The 20,599-nt window shown below is 36.6% G+C and overlaps 1 protein-coding gene across 1 annotated transcript in view; it reads right to left on the bottom strand.

Moving 5' to 3' along the window:
• Positions 1-20,599, bottom strand: part of SLC37A3 (solute carrier family 37 member 3) — a 46,682-nt gene that overhangs the window by 12,043 nt on the left and 14,040 nt on the right. The window contains exons 4-10 of the mRNA XM_072652581.1: positions 16,359-16,451; positions 15,403-15,486; positions 12,582-12,727; positions 11,151-11,247; positions 7,651-7,735; positions 5,247-5,422; positions 901-1,042 (exon numbers count right to left, since the gene is read on the bottom strand). Of these exons, the coding sequence (XP_072508682.1) occupies positions 901-1,042; positions 5,247-5,422; positions 7,651-7,735; positions 11,151-11,247; positions 12,582-12,727; positions 15,403-15,486; positions 16,359-16,451 (823 nt within the window). The remainder of the gene's footprint in view (positions 1-900; positions 1,043-5,246; positions 5,423-7,650; positions 7,736-11,150; positions 11,248-12,581; positions 12,728-15,402; positions 15,487-16,358; positions 16,452-20,599) is intronic.

Genomic DNA, 20,599 nt, shown 5'->3' with positions numbered 1-20,599 from the left:
GCTGGTTGGCTCACAGCCCTAGGATGCATGGTAGGCCAGCGGAAGTGACCCACACCCATCCGATTCAACTTTTACAAACAACTCCTTAAAGTTCTGGAAGATATGAATTCATCCAAATATTTCCTTGTCAGCAGGTAAGTCTACACTACTCTAAATCACAGGGAAGGAGCAAAACTAACCGTTCAAGCTTGTGGCCTAAAATTCAGTGTAAAAAGTTGAAATGGAATAGGACACCACTTGAGCTGTTTCCTTTTATGCGCTCCAAGTACTTTCTATCCAGATTTCAACATTATCTAAGGAGCGCTCATGATCTACTTCAGTTTTATCAGTAATCTGTTATTTTACTTCTACCTGAGCCCAGCACCCCCACCCCATTAGAACCAAGGTGCTTAGAATGAAGCCCCTGTGTAACATGCAGGAAGGTTCCCCACTGTTATTATCTCATTCCTGCTCCTATAATCTGTAACTAGGCCATTATTTCACCTTTTGCTGAGAAGGCTGAAAATAAATGAGCATAACCATTCTACCTTTGATCTAAAGAAACAAAGAATTAACTACAGTGCTTTGAAATAGCTCTGGATAGGAGGGAGGAGGCTACTACATTTAGAAGAACAATATAAATTTTAAAAATACTACCTAACAAACTAAGGCAGAGGAACAGTTTAATCAATAAGAGACCAACAAAGAGCCTCCCCCCAAAAATCCAACCCCACAGGGATTCCTTTAATTCTACCGTTCCTTTCTTGTAGACTTTTTCCCCCAGCAGGGTTTACCTATTTTCTAGAGTGGGAAGATCTTCTAGAACACAGGGCATGAAACAAAAAATTACATTTTAAATGATGTCCAGACTTTTTTTTTTTTAACACAGTAAAAGAAATTAAAGGTATTTCCCAAGCGTACCTATAATTCCTCCAACATCATACCAAATGGAGAGTTTGTCAGCGTCAGCCTCCTTCCATCTAAAGTTGTTGCTCAGATAAAAAGGCAGCCAGAAGAAGAAGGAATAATTCACTAACTTCAAGCAGGCATAGGCCAAGGAATACTAGGAAAAAATATTCAGCAACCAATAAATAAGTAATAAAACGCAAAAAGGCAACTTAAGTGTTTTTGTTTTTTTTATTTTGGCGGTGTTAAAGGAATCTGGATCCAACAGCACTAGAAATTAAACACTTTTACAAATCCCTGTTTCCCTATCTTTATCCCAATCCTCCCCAACCCTCCTTTTCTTCCTCAGCTGCTAGAGAAGCATGAGAAAGTGACGCATCATTAGCACAGGATATATACACCTACTTATTTCACATTCGGCCTCCCCCACTACTTCCTTCAGGCTTCTAGAAGAGTATACACACCAATGGTCAGAGCCTTTGGGGAATGGCACATTCTATCTATACCCTGATTAGAAGGATCAGTCATACACGTACACAAATAGTATGTACTCCATAGCAAGCATATGCAGCAGATTAATGCATCTAGTAAACCTTACTGCTTCTGTTACAAGTAACATTTTCATTGACTATTTCCTAAAAAGTTTATATAATATTTACACTTGGATACTATGACTAAACAATGTAGTTCGTAAGTCAATCACTAGAACATTAGTTATTAAAAATACACCTACATAATAATTTCTACAAGCTTACAATACAAATATTCAACAAATTGCTAATCTTTCAAACTGAGAACAAAATTTGTCATATGGTTCTCCTTTAGGTGAAAAAAAGTTGCAACTGCCTTAAAATAGGGCTAGAGCTAGGATTTCAATGTCCAGTATAGCAGTGACTAGAAAAAACTAACACTTAGCATCCAAGGAGAAGGTAGAATGAGCAGGCCAACTAAGTTCTGAGTGTGTCTAGCTTATGCAATCTTTTCACTGGAGCAGTCAGGTATTCCGCCATTAGAGGAAAAGGCTCTCTTCCACTCCACCTCGAATCCCCCTCACCCCAATCCAAGTCATGTTCATCATTTTATCCAGACCAGCTGTCACAAGCACAATGGATAGAGGTTAACTAGGCTCCCTTTATATCCTTAGACATGTAGCTACTGAAACAAAAGCTTGTTTCAGTACAAATAACATAGCAGAAGGCTTTGATATTTAGTCATGAGCACATTAAATCATTTTCTGAATTTAAATTACATGAAAGAGTGAAGTCATAGGAAACACTTAAAAGTTGTAGCATAAGATGGGACAGCAAAGGCAGGAACTCACCTGAGTTCTCCCAAATTCCCCTCCAAACAACTTTAAAATAATGCCTCACAACCAATTCTAGAGCAGCAGAATCAACAAAAGGATGGGAATAAAACAATTTTCCAGCCCAAAACAACTTAGAAGGTCAATAGGAAAGGTCCATCTCACTGGAGGGAGAGTTGAGCACAGTCCAGTGCAGGCAGCTCTGAGTAAGCAGCAGCAGGTCAGCCAGCACAAGTCAGCAGTAGTAAGGGCTTTGGGGGCATCAGAATCTGCAGCACAGACTTCTGGAGCTCTTAGCCCACAGAAAGTAAGGAGCCTGAACAACTGATCAAAAGGAGATTATAAGGGTCACTTTGCTGGCATTAGGGGCAGGATTCTGTTGCACTGCCCATACAAGGAGCTGGGTCACAGGCCTGTGTCATAGTCCCAGGGTGAGAAACTAGCATGCTACAGGTATGCAACTGTAAGGGAGTAGAGTTCCTGGTCACAGTTCTAGGGTGGAAGAGTGTTTTGTAATCACTCAAAGACCAGAGCCCAGGCCAGGGGAGCAGTAATCACACCTCTCTTTAAGTAATACTACCTTGGAAAAACTGAAAACTTGCGGGTCCCCAGATTTAGTTCTGAAAATAGCACCACAAAAATGCTGAAGCTTGGCAGAGTAGCAGAGTGCAACTTTAACATAAAGTTAAAGGTCACCAAATAGATTAGAAAATGAGCAACAAACAAAAAGAACTTGACCAGAGTTCTTTTTGTAGTATAATAACAAAGTTACTATAGTGACAGGGAAGATCAAAACACAAACTCAGAAGAGTTTGTCAAACTGGCTACAGGCAAAGACTCAAAGAAAAATGCGAATTGTTCTCAGGCCCAAAAGAATTCCTGGAAGATCTCAAAAAGGATTTTAAAAACCAAATAAGAGATAAAAGAAAAACTGGGAATGAATGATGAAATCGTGGTGCAAGAGAATCATGAAAACAGAGTCAACTACTTGGCAAAGGAAGCACAAAAAAAGGAAAAAGATATACAAAAATTCACTGAAGAAAACAACTCCTTAAAAAGTAGAACTGGCAAAATGGAAAATGAGATAGAAAAGATCACTGAAGAATTCCTTAATTAATGATTAATTAAATTATCTATTAATTATTAATCATTGTTAATTACCTAGTTGAGAATTAATTAATTCTTTAAAAATCAAGAGTTGGGCAGGTGGATGCTAATGACTCCATAAAACATTATGAAACAAAAATCAAAGAATGAAAAAATAGAAGAAAATGCTAAATATCTCACTGGAAAAACAAGTGACCTAGAAAATTAAGCTAGGAGAGAGTATTTATTTGTTTACCATGGTTGTTTTTTTCTTTTTTGGGGGGCTGGGAGGAAGGGGAGAAGGGAGGTAATTGAGGTTAATCAAGATCATACAGCTAATAAGTGTCTGAGACCAAATTTGAACTCCGGTCCTCCTGACTCCAAGGCCAGTGCTCTATCCACTGTGCCACCTAGCAGCCCTCAGAGAGATAATTTTAAGAATTATTGGACTACTTAAAAGTCATGATCAAAAAGAATCTAGCCATCATATTTCAAGGAATTTCAAGGAAAATTACCCTGGTATTCTAGAACCAAAGGGTAAAACAGAAATTGGAAGAATCTACCAAACACCTCCAGAAAGAGATCTTAATATTATAGACAAATTCCAGAGGTCCCAGGTCAAGGAGAACATACTGTTAGGCAGCCAGAAAGAAACAATTCAAATATCATGGAATATAGTCAGGATAACATAGCAGCTTCTTTATTAGAGGACTTGACTTGGGATATAATATTCTGGAAGGCAAAGAAGCTAGGATTTCAACCAAGTTATGACCCATCAAGCAAAACAGTATAATCCTTTGGGGAAAAAAAAATAACACTGATATTTAATGAATCAGAGGACTTTCAAGCACTGTGGATGAAAAAACCAGAACTGACCAGAAAATCTGATGCTCAAATACAACACTCAAGAGAAGCATAAAAAAACAGGAAAGTGAAATCATAAGGGATTCAATAAGGTTAAACTGTTTACATTCCTAAAAGGAAGGATGATGCTTATAACTTTTAAGAACTTTATCACTATTAGGGCAGTAAGAAGGACTATATATACATAGACAGAAGGCAGGGTTATAAGTTGACTTATGATGGAATATCTAAAAAAACAAAATAAAGGGGTTGGGAAACTAGCCTTAAAAAAAACAACCCACTCTATCTCCTTTCTATTTTATTTCCATTATTATCATCACTAACAACATAACAATAATAGCTAATTACATATACAGCACTTTAAAGTTTGCAAAGATAATACCCATATTATTCACATTTAATTGCGATTAGGAAATTATGTAAATTTGTGTTTAGGGACTAATTCATACTTAAAGCATTTGGGTGAAAATACTTGTTACCATTGTCTGGAGAAAAGGGTAAATAATAATGGATTCAATAAGTAGAGCAGAGGTGCAATCTGGTCATTTGTAAATACTGAGCCTACTTGGAAAAGATGCAATACCACTTTGTAAAGTATTCTTATTCTAAAAAGCTAATGGGCTTTATAATCTCACACTAAAATTCCAAAGAAAATAACCTAGTGTGATATATAAGGTAAATGTGACATATTTATTCCACAGAGCAAGGAGGATCTAAAAAGCAAGGACATTCTGAGTGGCCTACAGCAGGCCACACAGAAAGTTAGCAGGCCAAGTCAGAAACATAATCTGGATCTCTTAATTCCACTGAAGTACTTGAAATTCCACATCAAGACTGAAAAACTTGCAGAAGGGATTTAGTTAAGACATTAGGAAAAGCTTTCCTAACTCCCTTCTACTATAAGGGCTGTGGTGACACTGGAATGTATCACAAAAAACCACTGAGCAATCTCATTTTAAGCTTCAAGTAGAAGTGGCAAAATACTCCCAATCTTTCTGGGGCAGCTGTAAAAAGGAGAGAAGCACTCAAGGATGTTTCAATGCCAGGCATCGATGACCTTCAGGGTAAATACCAAAGGGCAGGCATTAATGAAATAAGTGGTCCTTACCAGCATAACTCCAGGAAGACAACAAGCCTGGTAAAAGCTGATTGCCTTGGGCTCGTGGATTGTACTGACGTCTTGGATTGAATAATTGGGCTCATGATCCTCACTGTCAGCATTGTTAATTAATGGTCTACAAGGGTTATCTTCAGAACTTTCTTCTTCCTCAGTTCCTGGGAGACCTAAAATGTACAAAGATATGGCCTTAAAGCATGAAGTCATATATTGACTATGATCTTTCTCCTTAACACACACATTTCATTAAGCTGTTACCATAATTTTTTAAAAATAGGAAATCTTAGCTAAAATGAGTTAGAATGTAAAAAAGGAGAACCAAGGGCATGATATATACATTAACTATACCTGTTAAAGACCACAGTAGTAGTAATAAATCCATATTAGATACATTGTAAAGAAGTCAAAAAGGACAATGCAGGTTATGTTAAATATACACATTTTAAGGGATGGTAAACAGCTAGTCTACAGACACGTATAATTATTTACAATCTTGGGTTTGGAGTCTTTTCATCTTGCATGTTGATTGTTCTTATTTTCTGCTCTTGTGCCCTTGATTACATAATTCCAAAGCCTTTGCTTGCCAATGTAAGATAAAATTAAATTTAGTTTTTAAAAAGACAAAACATTTATAGGATAAGCAGTGTATATGTCTCACCCTAATTTCTTTTAGCCTGTTGTGACTGAATAAAATGTCAAATAGTCTGACATATATGTTATCCCTATCCCCTTAAGCTAACCAGACAATTTATACCATTGCTTAATGTTATATAATATAATAATATATTATATATAATTATAATACTAATAAAACATTTAATTTTTTAAAGAGACCTAAATAAGATGGTTTTATCCACTGCAATTTCATGAACCTTACACATCACTCCCAGGGACTGATGAAGTAATGATAATCTAGTTTAATTAGATTATTTTGAGGAACACTCCATGTTCCTCAAAGGATCTTCCTTTCTGGTGGTTGCTGTGGTCCTAAAATAGCTGAATGATATAACAGCTGGGATCCCTATGTGCAAGCACAAAATAAAATACATAAGACAAAGCATCCCCCTACTCAATTAACTCTAATGGCTCCAAGATCACATATAAAAATCCCATTTGGCTGTCAGAGCCCTTCATAAACTAGGCCCTTGACACCTTCTTACATAGTACCTGTTCCCTGACATAGTACCTATCCCTCCACACACTCTATCCAGTGACACTGGCCTCCTTGCTGTTCCTTGCAGGACATACCATCTCCTCTGTCCTTTTTCACTGGGTGTCTCTGATGCTTTGAATGCCCTCTTTCCTCACCTCCAACGCCTGGCTTGGGTCTCAGCTAAAATCCCACCTTCTACAGGAAGCTTTAACCTGGTCTCCCTTATTGCAAGGCCTTCCCTGACAGATTCTTTCCAATTTACCCTACTTATATGTATATCCTGTATGTACATAGCTGTTGGCATGCTATCTCTCCCAATTAGAATATAAGCTCATTAGGAAGAAGAACTGGTTTTTGCCTTTCTTTGTATTTCTGGTACTCAGTATGGCGCCTGGCACACAGTAGATGGTTAATACATAGTTGCTGACTAACTGAGCCCAGTGCAATGAAAAGAACACTGGCTTCAGAGCCAAAGGACTTAGATTTGAGTCCCCACTCTGGTGACTTCCTGGTTACCCTGGAAATCACTTAACCTCTCTGTAGCTTGGTTTCTTTAAAAATAAGAGGACCGAAGCAGAGGACATTTAAGATCCCTTCCAGTTCTAAATCCTACGGTCCCATGACTGTTAAGTAAAAATATAAAATAAAATAAAATAATTTATGCCTTTAAGATACTGAGAATGACCGATCTTGGTAGAAATAGAGTTAAGGTTATGTTGGGTGTTTTTTGGGTAGACTTTAATAATTACCTATTTAATTATTTATTATTAATTATTTAATTATTACCTATTTAATAATTACCTATTCCTATTTGAAAGGGAGACAAATGGCATTCTAATGATAAACATTCTTCAGGAAAGACATCACAGAGGCACTGTTGCTCAGCCACATGCAAAAATAAAGCTGCTATATTTGTGGTCCATATAAAAAAGTCCTAATAGGTAAACTGGAAGTCCTAAGTCCTAAGATATGGAAAATTATTTATTTCCTTACCACTATCTTAAGAATTTGCAAATCAGGATTACTCTTCAATCCTTCTGAGGGCCAAGGGTATTTTTCTGTTGTTTCATCACCACCAAAAGGCAGTGTCACAATGTTTATAGTAAAGAAAAACTGGGCCCTCGATCAGTAGACCAGATTTCAAAATTTTTCCTTCCTAGGAGAGTTAAGTATTTCAAATCCCTGCCCTATACTTCCCCTAACAGTGAGGAGTTCTGAACAAATTAGACTACTTCTCCTTACCAATTTCTTCCGGAGATATCAAAAGCCCAAAGAAGATAACGATTCCACCAGCAAACTGTACTGATGCTGTTAACAAGAAGGCATACTAGAGGAGAGAAAAAATAAAAATATTTTCTTATAAATTCACATATAAATCCACAAATTACTCATTAAGCAAACATACTGCATTCAAAATTATGCTGGGTCTTCTGGGAAACTCAAAAAAATATGAATTCTTGCCCTCGACCTTACATTATAATTTGATGAGACAGGAACTATTATAATACATGAGAGACAATAGTATAAGATAGTTCACAATCAACTGTTAGATCTCAACCTGAGGGCTGTGAAATTGTTTTGAAAAATATTTCCATAACTATGTTTCAATGACTGGTTTTCTTTGTAATTACACACACACACACACACACACACACACACACACACACACACACAAAATATTAGGCATTAAAAACCATTCTGAGAAGTGGTCCAGAGGCTTCAGGGCCAGACTGCACAAAGGATCCATGACACACCAAAAAGATGAAGAACTTCCAGTGCCAGATCATGGAGCATCTACAGTGATTCTATAGCTTGCTGGTCAATGTAACAAGAATAGGTTTTATGAAAGATTTAGGACTCGCTCTGTAGCTCAAAGCATAAGTAGACAAATACAAAGGTACACAGGTAGAAACGAACACAGCGAATAGGAGAAAAAGTCAGTGGGCAGACAAAACTGGGCAGCATAGAGGATTTATGTTGGAGAATACTGGGCTATAAAGCAGACTAGGAAAGATGGCAGCATATGACAGAAGGCTAAGCAGGCCAAGAAGAAGAGTCTTGGGACTTAGATTAGAAATTATCTCTTTAGAGGGGTTATCTGAATTTAAGATTTTTTTAAGGGAGAGAAATGCTATGTTCCAAAGTGTTTCTGAAAGTATAACAGCAATGTGAAAAGACTTATTCTAAAGGACCAAAGTCAGGTTAGCTGTCTGCAGATCCCACCTCAGATACCCATTGCCTCCATGAGTGTGAACAAGCCACAACCTGTCAGTCTCAAACTGCTTATCTGCAAAATAGGAACAATACTATTTTGTACTGGCAGGGATGTGCAAACCTGTAAACACTACGCAAATTACTTATTATTAGTAATTTGCCAACTCTATAGTGGAAAAAAGGTGGCTTGATGAAGGAAAGACTGGAAACCAAAAGATTAATTAGGAAGTCATTACATTAACTCTTACATAAGGTGATAAAACAAGAAACAGTGGTGCCATTCATTCTCCAAAGGAGAAATGGTCAAAGGACATGAATGGGCAGTTTTCAAAGGAAGAAATCTAAGCTATCAATACAAATATTTTAAAATGCTCCAAATCACTATTAGAAAAATGCAAAGTAAAGCAACTCTGAGGTTCTATCTCATGCATAAGATGGCAAAGATGACAGTGAAAGAGAACAACAACTGGGAGAGTCTGCAGAAAACCAGACACTTTTGGGCACTGCTGACAGCGCTGTGAGGTAATACGCTGAAACTCCCAAAGTCCCTAAAGAGTAAATATTTCCAGATATTTGTTCTGCTGGAGATAGTCCCACTGTTCAGATGAAATGATCTCTACTTCCATACATGGGAATGAGTTCAAGAATCTTTATGACGTGGTTCATCAGCTCTCAGTATAAAAACCTATCTACATACATTTTTAAAATCATCTTGGATCCGGTTGGAGTTGCTGGTGAACTTGCCACTATGTGTTTTCTTACTCCTGTAAGGAAGTCAGGAATGTTTTACTAAACTTCCTAACAAGTATAATTTCTCCTTTAACTCTTTTTATTTTCTTCTTATAACTATAGCCTCCTATATATCATGTGCTTTGATTTAATATTGGGTATTTTTATAATAGTTCAATTTTGGGTATTTTTACAATAACTTCATTCAGGAAGTAAAGGAACAAAGGAAATAACCACAGTTAAATAAAGTAAAAATCTCTCCTTTTTTATCCTGTATGTGTAGCTTGTTTGCAGACAGCTTATTGCATGTTGTTTCCCCACCAGACTTTGAGGTCCTTGACAGCAAGGGCTATTCTGCATTCCCAGCATTTAGCACAGTAACTGGTACATAGCAGGTGCTGAACAAATGCTTGCTGACTAACTTCCACTGAACCAGAGTTAACAGTACTAGCTAGACATATACCTCAAAAGATCAAGGAAAAAAAGAAAAGGCTCTATATGCATAAAAACATTTATTTATAGAAATTCTTTTCCGAATAGCCTCAAATTGCAAACTAAGTGTCTTTTCTCATATTGGCTAATGGCTAAACAATTTAAGCTAATGGCTAAACAAATTAAGGTATGTGAATATATGCAATAATTTTGTACCATAAGAACTGACAAACTAGAAATGGAAAATTTCAGGGAAAACCAGGAAGATGTGGGTGAACTGATGCAAAATAAAATGAACAGGACCAGAATAACAACATCACAAAGGACAAACCACTCTGGAAGTCTTTAGAACTCTGATTAATGCAATGAGAAACTGTGGTTATAGAAGAGCAAAAATGAAACATGCCAATCACCACACGCCAGAGAAGCAATGGAGTTGAAATGCAGAATGACACATACAATTTTGTACATAGACAATTAGGGAATTTTCTTTACTATGCATAACTGCTACAAGGAATTTCATTTTCTTTCTTTTCTTGTTTAACAGAAGGAAGAAGGAAATGAAAGATAAAGAAAATGCTTGTCAATTTTTTTAAAATGAATAAATTAAATTTTTAAAATAGGGCTGACAATATGAAGAAGGAATTGGTAGGTCTTTGTTATTAACCAAAAATAGTGGAAAAGGACACTTAAATTTAAATTTGACTCCAAAATACTGAGCCAGAGTGATTGAAATGAGGAAGTGACTAGTTTAAGGAGAAGGATTAGTTTTCAGATACAGTGAGTTGGCAATAACAGCAGGACATTCAAGTAGAAATTTCAAAAATACGTGATATGTGATGAGTTTAAAATGTAGATTTCATCACGGAGATGATGGCTGAAGATATAGAAGGGGTATGCTTCCAAGAAGATAGATACAAAAGGGCAGAAGATCAAGGATCAGTGCTTGGAGGAAATGATTTCCTAAAGAGTATAAGGAAAAAAAACAGTGAAAGAGAAAAGTAAATTATCATAGAGATTGGAGAAAAACTGAATTCAGTAATCAAATGTGGAGTTTCAAAATGTTTGAGCTTTCTACATAAACCATTTAGGGTAATCTAGGTACAATGGAAAAATAAAGGTCCAAAGAAAAAGCCTACCATGAAGGCAGACTTGAAGGCAGATTTTTTTCACTGTGCCTGACTTCAGAATCATTCAATGGCAGAAAATGTGATAGCTAACTTACAAATTGATCAATTTCTGATATAGGACCCATCAGAGCTAAAGTTTTAAATAGATGTCCAAATATTCCTACAAAAGAGGATAACCAAATGTAACAGACTAACTTCTACCTGGTAGCCCCTTCGACAAAATCAATAAATACCCACCTCATATCCATACTGCAAAACTGAAGATGCTAGACATGCTCCCAAAATATTGCCCACTGAGGCACAAGCACTCCAGAGCCCAAAAATAACTCCACGCCTAGGAAAGAGATTAGGATTAGAAGAGGATCCTATATGATTATTAAATCCATATTAGTAAATACCACAACAATTTCCCTCACCATAAATTTAAGGTTTAAAAAATATAATGTACTGCGTAATACATTCTAATACATTCCCATAAAATTGTTAATTTTACTCTTTAACAAATGTAATAAGGTAGATTTCAAAAATCAATACAACCATATAATACCCATGTATGTTAAATAACATACTTGAGTACTTATGGGATTTTAAATATGCAAAATAGTAATAAAGTCCTTTAATGCACCACTAAATTTAGAAAATGTAGGTGTCAGTCTTTCCCTTCCTCCTCCAAACAGGTGAAATGCAAGGGCAACTTAAATAAAGTGTTTCACTTTTGTTTAAGCAATTTTTTGTAAACAGTATGTGTCTGGGACTCCTCTGTTGGTGTGAGCCATACAAATCCTTGAAGGTGAATCTCCTAACAGTGAAACTAAAGGGATGTGTCAGTATTCCTACTTATAAAAGCAAGTTCCACTCATTCACAGTAAAAAAACAAAACAAAACAAAAGACTGTACATTGTTCTAAGAAAATGTTAAACCACTTGTAGGAGGAGTTGGTTTGAATCACAACCAGTAGTTCATTTGCAAAAGTTATTATTCAACTAAAAGTCAGTAAGATAAAAGTAATGTTTGTTCTTTCTCAACCACAGCAAAAATCACAAAGAGATCACTACTGAGCTCCATTTTCAGGTTCTAAAAATGGGGTTTTCAAGATAGGGAAAATAGTTCACACATTTGCTGAAAGCCTGTACTTGGTACATTAAGCTACTATGTTCACAAGCAAAAATACAGTCGGAAAGCACTTAAATTATGTTACTTGAGATGTGTGGAAATAGTTCACGTACGACAAAATCAGACGCAGAAATATTTTTTTAACTCCAAAATCTGAATGATTTTTACAACCTCTGAATGAAATTCACTAACAAGCAATGAGAAAAACAAAAACCAAGTTCTAATTTGGGTTGATCAAACCAGAGCACTTAGAAGGCCCATAAGTTAGTATGTTTTTCAGACAAATAACAGGCACTAGGTTTTTTATGAGGTTTAAAGAATTTTCTATTCTATTCAGACCCCAGATATGGGCAATGTATTAAGGTATATAAGTTTAAGTATCTTTCTCTCTCTGAATATACTTAAAACCAGCAAAGTAGGTTATGTGATTCTATATGCAGCTAATGTAAAAAATGAGGAAGCCAAGGAAAATGAGTTTTTTACAAGACTGAATAATCTACTTTACTTTATAAAATACTTTAATAGGTAATTAAAAGGGAAGGAAGTGACACCCACCCAGCTTTCCCAAACCAGTTGCCCATAACTGCAACAACACATGGCCAACCAGTGGACTGTAGCAAGCCATTCAAAATCCACAGGGAACAGTAGAACCACTTGTTATAGAAGTGAAGCCATTCTGTGAGGGTGCCAAAGCAAAATTCCTTAGAGGAGAAACAAAGAAGAAAGCAGAATTATGACATTACCAAATGATCATTGAAATACAACCAAAATTAAATTTCACATTTTCTACTTAGTGTATATTATACTGCTAAGCAAGACGACCATCTGGGTATCACTACCTAATGAGGTTAACACCTAAAGGATATGTAACGAACTCTCAGATGATACTTTATGAAGTCAGCTATGACTGGCACAAACACAAACATTAGTTATCCTATAACTAATCCTAGGGATTAGTTATAATTTGTTTACTTAACTCTAGTAATTCTAGGGGGGAAAAAAGCAACCCCATCAAATTCTTCAGATATATTACCATATACTTTCAATCAAATTCAATCTACTTTTAATTACTAGTCTACTTTTAATTACTAGTCTACAGACAGAGGAGAAATAACATCAAACTACGTAAAAAATCATTATATACCTTCTTTCTGCTCTTCTCTTCATGCTTTGCATGAGGAAATCATATCTATGTCAGTCTCTTCATATTTTGTTTCCATCTTCCTAACTTAATCCAACCTGTTTCATATCCCCCAAATGTAATTATACACCCCATGATTTTTATACTCACTTACTACAAGAAACTTACTACTAGAAGATGTTCAGTCATCAAATAAAAACCATCCAGAACAATGAGAAGTCAACTTTATAAACAAGAGTGAAATATCATAATATCCCCACTTCAATTAAAACCCTGATTTCTTATCAAACAAATTAAAATTTATTAATAATATAAATTCAATGTATGATTGAAAGAGAAGATGGGCTGGTCACATAGTAAAATGAGAGAAAACCAGTGAAAAAATCTCTAGGCTCCACTAGTATATTTCTAATTTCAAGAGAAATTAAGGGTGGTTCCACTCATCACTCTAGGTGGATTCACTGTGAAAGTCATAAGGGAGGACAAAGACAAAAAAGTCACAGACATGTGGCTGGACATATGTGGCTGGACAGACATGGGTGAGTTTCAATCTTAGTCACTGGAACATCCACATACATAAGAGCAAAATTCCATCTGAATGTAATAACTGTTTAACACTGATTAGCTTATGAAATATGACAGAATTACATCCTAGGGATTAACTATAATTTATTTATTTTACTCAGATAATTCTAGGGGAAAAAAGCAACCCCATCAAATTCTTCTGATATATATTACCAGATACTTTCGATCAAATTCAATCTACTTTTAATTACCAGTCTACTTTTTACTCCTGAAACACTTTCATTTCTTTCAACCACTCTAACAGTATCTAAAATAGAGGTGTATTATACTTCCATAACAAGAAACAAGAGAATCAAATTTTTTAAGAATTTTGTATATTTTGAAAATAGGAGAAATAAACTAAACATATGGGCTCCATTTAGAGTCTTAAAGATGCCTGAAATTTGACTTTTTCAGGCTTTTTCAATTTAAAATCAGAGACATCACCAATTATAATCACATGAATATGCAAATATGTATTTCAAAAAGATGAGTGAATTACAAATAAATCCAGATAGGAGATATATCTGAAAAACCATATAAGTACATGGATGGGCTCAAAGGACTTTAAAAGTACTTTGGTATGGGAGAGGAAGGCAGAAGAGATAAGAGACTGTCCAGGGCATCTGCAATTTTATTTCCTACTTTCCTGAGGCCAGACAAAAAGCAGCTCTCCCCTTCAGAAAACATAGTCATCCTCCCCACAAAGAACAGCGCCAAAAGTACTATTTATGTGTTCACATGGTTCTAATTAACGATGAAATGCCTATTATTCTCCTCCAACTACAGAATAACTAATCTACTTTAACTTCCAAAACTACAGTATGTATGAATAATACCTTTCTCTGGCACTTTTAATTAAGGGTAGCCATAATGAAACTTTAAGCCCGAATGACTAGATTTGTTGTTCAATTGTTTCAATTATGTCTGACTCTTTACGATCCCATTTGGAGTTTTCTCGGCAAAGATCATGGAATGGTTCTCCAGTTCATTTTACAGATGAGGAAAGTGAGGCAAACAAGGGTAAGTGACTTGCCCAGGGTCACATAGCTAATAAGTGTCTAAGGCCAAATTTGAACTCATGTCTTCCTGATTTCTGGTCTAGTGCTCTATCCAGTACATTATCTATAAGGCCATGAGATAGGGAGAGCTAGCTTATCTACATCTATATTGATACACACACACACACACACACACACAGACATATATGTATGTGTCTATGGATGTGTATATGTATGTACATATGTATGTATATTGTTTGTGTGAAGGAAAGTAGATGTCACAAAATGTGCAGATTTCAGTCACAGGAAAGGACCAATGGCCCTTACCCTGGTACAGAGCCTCCTTATCCTTACTTTGTACACAATTCCAGCCAGCTTAATTAACTGGTTTCTAAGACCATCTATTACAGATTTGAAGCAGCAAACTACTGGTGGGGAGGGGGTGAGGCCACTACCATCAGTCAGAATGACAAAAGGAAGAAGTAACAGCTGACACATTCACAGTAAGATTAGATCAGAGTCTGTTTAAATAAAGATAGCCTCTAGGGAAAAAAATCTGGAACCAAGATATGTTCCTATAAAAGGCTGTACAAGGGAGAGACTGAAGGAACTGGATTAACTATCTCTGTATAGAAAAGCATTTACCCAAACACTAGATTTTCGTACTTACCACTACTGCAGAGGAGCACATGCCAAAGGACAGAACCCATCGCATATTAAACCGATCCCCAATCATACCACTGATGAAAAGACCCTAAGAAAGGGAAATATTTATTTAGAAGCTTTGAATAAGAGTAAAGCAGTCACAAGTGCTAAGTACTTCAAATGCAAACAGATATAGCAAATGATGCACTAAAATAACTTTAAATTCCATCTCAAGGCTAGACTGCCCAGGTCAGCTTCACAAAATTTTGGTGAACTGAAAGTTATAGGGAGGCCAATTCAGGTGAAAGTAAAGAACTCTGTATCACAGTTAAAGCTGTTCAGAAATAGAATAGGTTCTCCATCACTGTATGCGTCAAAGGAGAAAGTGGATGACAATCTATTAGTTGTGTTGTAGAAAGGATTCCTGTTCCCCCTAAGAATTTGGTCTGGACAACCTCTAAAATTCCTTTCAACTCTAAGTCTACATTTTGCTCTTCCAAGAAAAGACACTACAGAAATTTCCCATATCAATAAAAACATTTAAAGATTACTCGGCCATCATCCAAAGTAAAATGCCGATGTCCTTGACATCGCAGGAGACCGCACATAGCTAAATAAGCCCCCAAAAGTGAAGGAAGCCATTGCCCCTCTATTCACATAGTTCAATGCCAATGCTAATGGTAACACTAAACCGTTATTCAAAACCCAGATAGGTTCAGTGAGTGGCTCTGAAAAACTTTAGGGTCTGTGGAGGATTCCCACTGTCCAGATGAGAAAAATTGCCTTAATTTACAAAGAATTCATAATCATGTGCTAAGAAAGAAAATGGGGAGGACAGAACTACTACCATTATAATGGTAGTTGTATGGAACTAATGGAAACAAATGGAAAAACTGTACAAATCTGAAACACCAAACTTCAGTGAGTCACCCCCTCCACTTCTTCCCTCAATTTCCCCATCCTAAGAATTCTAAAACTTACCACAGCGTAAGAGAAGAGAAAAATGGTGTCCAGTGTCCCTAGGAAAAGGGTTGCTTCCTCAGCATTTGGAAACAAATGGCTCCTGTTCCAAAGCTGTAATAATCATAATGATAAACAACAATCTATAAGGTACTTTATATTTTACAAAGTGTTTTCAACAAACTTTACCTCATTCTATTATCACCAGGCCACTGGCAAGAAGATACGGAAAGTATCACTCATATTTTACAGGTGAAGAAGTAGAAATCAAGTGACTTGGTCAGCCACGAACAGTTACCTGACCCGATGTTTCTGATACTTGATCATACCATCGTCAGCATCAGCTACCATTTACAAAACTCTGTAAGGTTTCATCCTCATGACAATCTAGGGAGGTAAGTGCTATTATCATCCCCATTTTACTGATGAGAAAACTAAAGCAGGCAGAGGTTGAGTGACTTGCTGGGTCACAAAGCTACTAAGTGTTTCAGGCCAAATTTGAACTCAGGTCTTCCTGACTCCAAGACCAGTGATTTGTCCACTGTGCCACCTTGGTGCCTCAAAGCAATCAACAACAAAAGAAATGATCCCAGACATATCAAAATATTCATAACTTTTTTTGTTGCAGCAAAATAAAAGCAAAGTGAGTCTTCAACTGGAGAATAGGTCAACCAACTAGGGTATACGAAAACAATTAATTACAAATGCTCCCTAAGAAACAAATATAAGTCATAGAAACAAAGGAATGAAAGCAGAGATAAAGCAGCAGGAAAACAACATAGCCAAAGAGCACAACAGTATCGTCTCTCCTATTAAACAAGATATATGACATGAGCAGGATGACAGCTGAGCATATGCTGATCATCCAAATGTCACTCCACTTTTTACTTGAATTGTCTTAATGTATTCAAAAGGTAGGTTAGTAATATTTGGAAATGAATGTGATTAAGCAACATTAAACCTCCCAAAAAAGACATCAATAAAAACTTTTTCTAAATTACACATTTATGTCATTAAGGGCAGATATCTCAGACAAGTTCTATTTAAGAGCATCCACTCTCAGTAGTTTCGAATTTAATGCTTACTTTAAATGTACTAGGAGGATTTCTTAAAACTGCATACGCTTTGAGTTAAAATGCTTCAACTAAATAAATGCCAACAGTGGTTGACAGAGCCAATTTGTAACACTGAGGAGAACAAAACAGAGAAATCAATGAGGAAGGAAGAGAGTGTTGGCCTTAACGTAGTAAGAGGCCCTGATGAGAGAAGATAATATAATTTGTTGCAGGCACATATTCCTAGGAAAAGGATAGCTGCCTTAGCACTTGGAAATACAAGGTTGCTGTTATAAAGCAATTGCAACAACACTCCTCAGAGGATGATACAAATCTTGTCTTTTAAGCCACCCATGGTACCCTTTTCCCCAATCCTCTCAGCTGATGACCTTGACTCGTACTTTATAGAAAACAATGAGGCCGTATACCAAGAGCTCCCCCATTTCTCATTTTCTATTATCCAGACATCTTCCTCCACTGGCTCTTCCTTCACTATGGTCTCAGATGAATTGGTGGTTCTTCTGGCCAAGGCAAATTCCTCTGAAAGTGCCCTTGATTCCATCTCCAGCAAATTGTCATCACTATCATTCTCATTTATTTTCCATTTCTCCCTCTACCTACCTACTATGTCTTCCCTAGCCTTAAAAACCCTTGCTTGATTCAACCATCCCTGCTAATTACTGCCCAATATTTCTCTTTCACTTCATGGTTAAACTCCTTGAAAAAATTGACTTTAAAGAGTATCTCTGTAATCTGGTTTATGACCCCATCATTCAACTGCTCTCTCCCAAGTTATCAATGATTTCTTAATTATCAAACATAACTCCCTTTTCTCAGTACTCATCCTCATGATTTCTCTGTAGCATTTGACACTGTTGATCACCTTCTACCCTGGATACTCTCCATTTGCTTCTCCTCCCATCATTTCAGTCCCCTTTGTTAGGCTGGCATCCAAGTCATACTCACAAACTAGGAGTTACTCCACACATCTATCATGGGTTCCTTTTTTTTTTTTTTTTTTGCTCACTTGGTGATCTATCTTTTCCCATACATTCCATCATCATCTCTATGTAGATAAACTATATGTCCAGCCCTAGTCTCTCTCAAGCTAGTCACACTTCTACAAAAGAATGTCCCATGAGCACCTTAAATTCAGTATGTCCAAAACAGAACTCATTACTGCCTCCCAAACCCTCTACTCCCCAAACCTTCAATTTTCCAAATGTCCCCATTACTGTCCAGGGAACCATCATCTTCTGAGTCACCCAAGCTCTCAACCTCAGTGATTCCTCACTTTCACTCAATCCCTATACACAATCAACTGTCAACCTTCTCTCCATTCATACAACTATAACCCTAGTTCAAGCCCTCATCACCTCTTATCTAAACTAATGTAATTACTGTCTAGCTGACTCAAATCTCTTCTCATTTCAATCCCTCCTCCACTCAGCTGTCAAAGTGACTTTTGTAAAGCATGTCATTTGACTACGTCATTCTCCTCCTCAAAGAGCTCCAGTGACTCCCTATTACCTCCATGATCAAATAACAACTGTTTGCCATTCAAAACTCTTCATAATAAGCTGGCCTCTTCTCACCTTTCCAGGCTTCCTAAACTTTTATTCCCCTCTACACACTCAATGACCCAGCCACACTGGTCTACCTAGAGTTTCTCAAATGTGACCCTCCACCTCCCATTTCTGCACCACTGCAAAAACTATTCATGCACAGAATGCTCTGCCTCTTGATTCTTAAAAGTAGTTGAGAGAATTCACTGTGATTTGAAGCAGATGAGTCATTTCACTTTCTGGACAGCCCTAATGGTTAAGAAGTTTGTCTATTTATCAAGCTGAAATTCGCCTCTTTGCAATTTTCACCCACATGACCCAGGTCCTAGTTCTACCCTCTAGGGCCAACTAAAACAAGTCTAATACTTCTTCCATTGCCTTTCGAATGCACAAAGGCAACCATCATGCTATGCTCCCCACACAAAGTCCTCTCCTCTACAGATTAAACAGCACCGGTACCTTCAAATGTAATACAATATTATTTCAAGTTTCTTCATTATCCTGGTTGCTCTTTTCTGGAATTACTCCAGCTATTTATCTTAAAATGTTGTATCTAGAACTACACCTAATATCACAGATATACTCTGATCAGGTACCCATAACTTCCCTCATTCTGGACATTAGGCTTCTATTAAGGAGGCTTCAGGTTACATTAACTTTTTAAATTGTCATTTTACACCGCTGACACATCAAATTTAGTAAACATGAACTATCTAGTCCCATTTCTCCCATTCTGTACTTATACAACTGATTTTTTTAACTATTACGACTTTACTATGAAATGTTACCTTTTAGATCTAGCCTATTGTCCTAATCTACTGTGAGATCTTTCTGCAGCCTCATTCTATTGTCCAATATATTAGCTATTCCTCCAGCCTTAGTGTCCGCCAATCTGATAGGCATGGCATCTGGTTCCTTGAGAAGAGGACTTGCTTCATTCTTTGTAAATGTACTGCCAGCTTCTGGCACGGTGCCTCGGACATAGTGGACTTAACAAATGCTTGTTGATTGATCCAAATCAATATGAAAATGTTCAACAAAATAAGGCCAACGACAGAATCCTGTGGCACTCCACCTGCTACCAGAAACCTCTCTGCCAACAAGGTTAACATCTGCAGTCCCTGTACATTTTAAATCTGTATAAGCTGGATGTTTCTCTTGATTATTTAGAAAATCTCTTCTATTCGCCCATTTTTTTTTTTTTAACTTTCCTCTCACTTGGCATTCATCTACCTCCCTAGTCTTCTGAAATAGGATTTATAAGACCTCAGTTCTTGCTCTGCCTTTGAACTTAAATAGCGACATAACCTTAGATAACATGTCAACTTGATGTCTATGCGCCTCAGTTTTCTCATCTGTAAACTGAGATATGGACTACATAATCCCAGAGATTCCTCCCAGATCGAAATTCTGGGATGCTGCTGAATATTCAGCTGTACCTAGAAGTATTTTTGAGTTATTTTTAAATAGAACTGTCATAAATTAAAGTATTTTCTCCCCAATTTCCACTAAGATTTCAAAAATATTATCTCTTCCAGGGGAAAAAATTAGGTCTTATTGCTTAAAAAAAATTCTCTAAGAATTTAACAAACCTTTTAAAACCACACATTTTTAATAGAATTTATTTTTGAAATTAGCAAAA

The sequence above is a fragment of the Notamacropus eugenii genome, chromosome 3 (assembly GCF_028372415.1).
Source record: "Notamacropus eugenii isolate mMacEug1 chromosome 3, mMacEug1.pri_v2, whole genome shotgun sequence".
NCBI classification, from domain to species: domain Eukaryota; kingdom Metazoa; phylum Chordata; class Mammalia; order Diprotodontia; family Macropodidae; genus Notamacropus; species Notamacropus eugenii.
The sequence above is the reverse complement of the archived record's forward strand: the minus strand, read 5'-3'. Positions and strand labels throughout refer to the sequence as shown.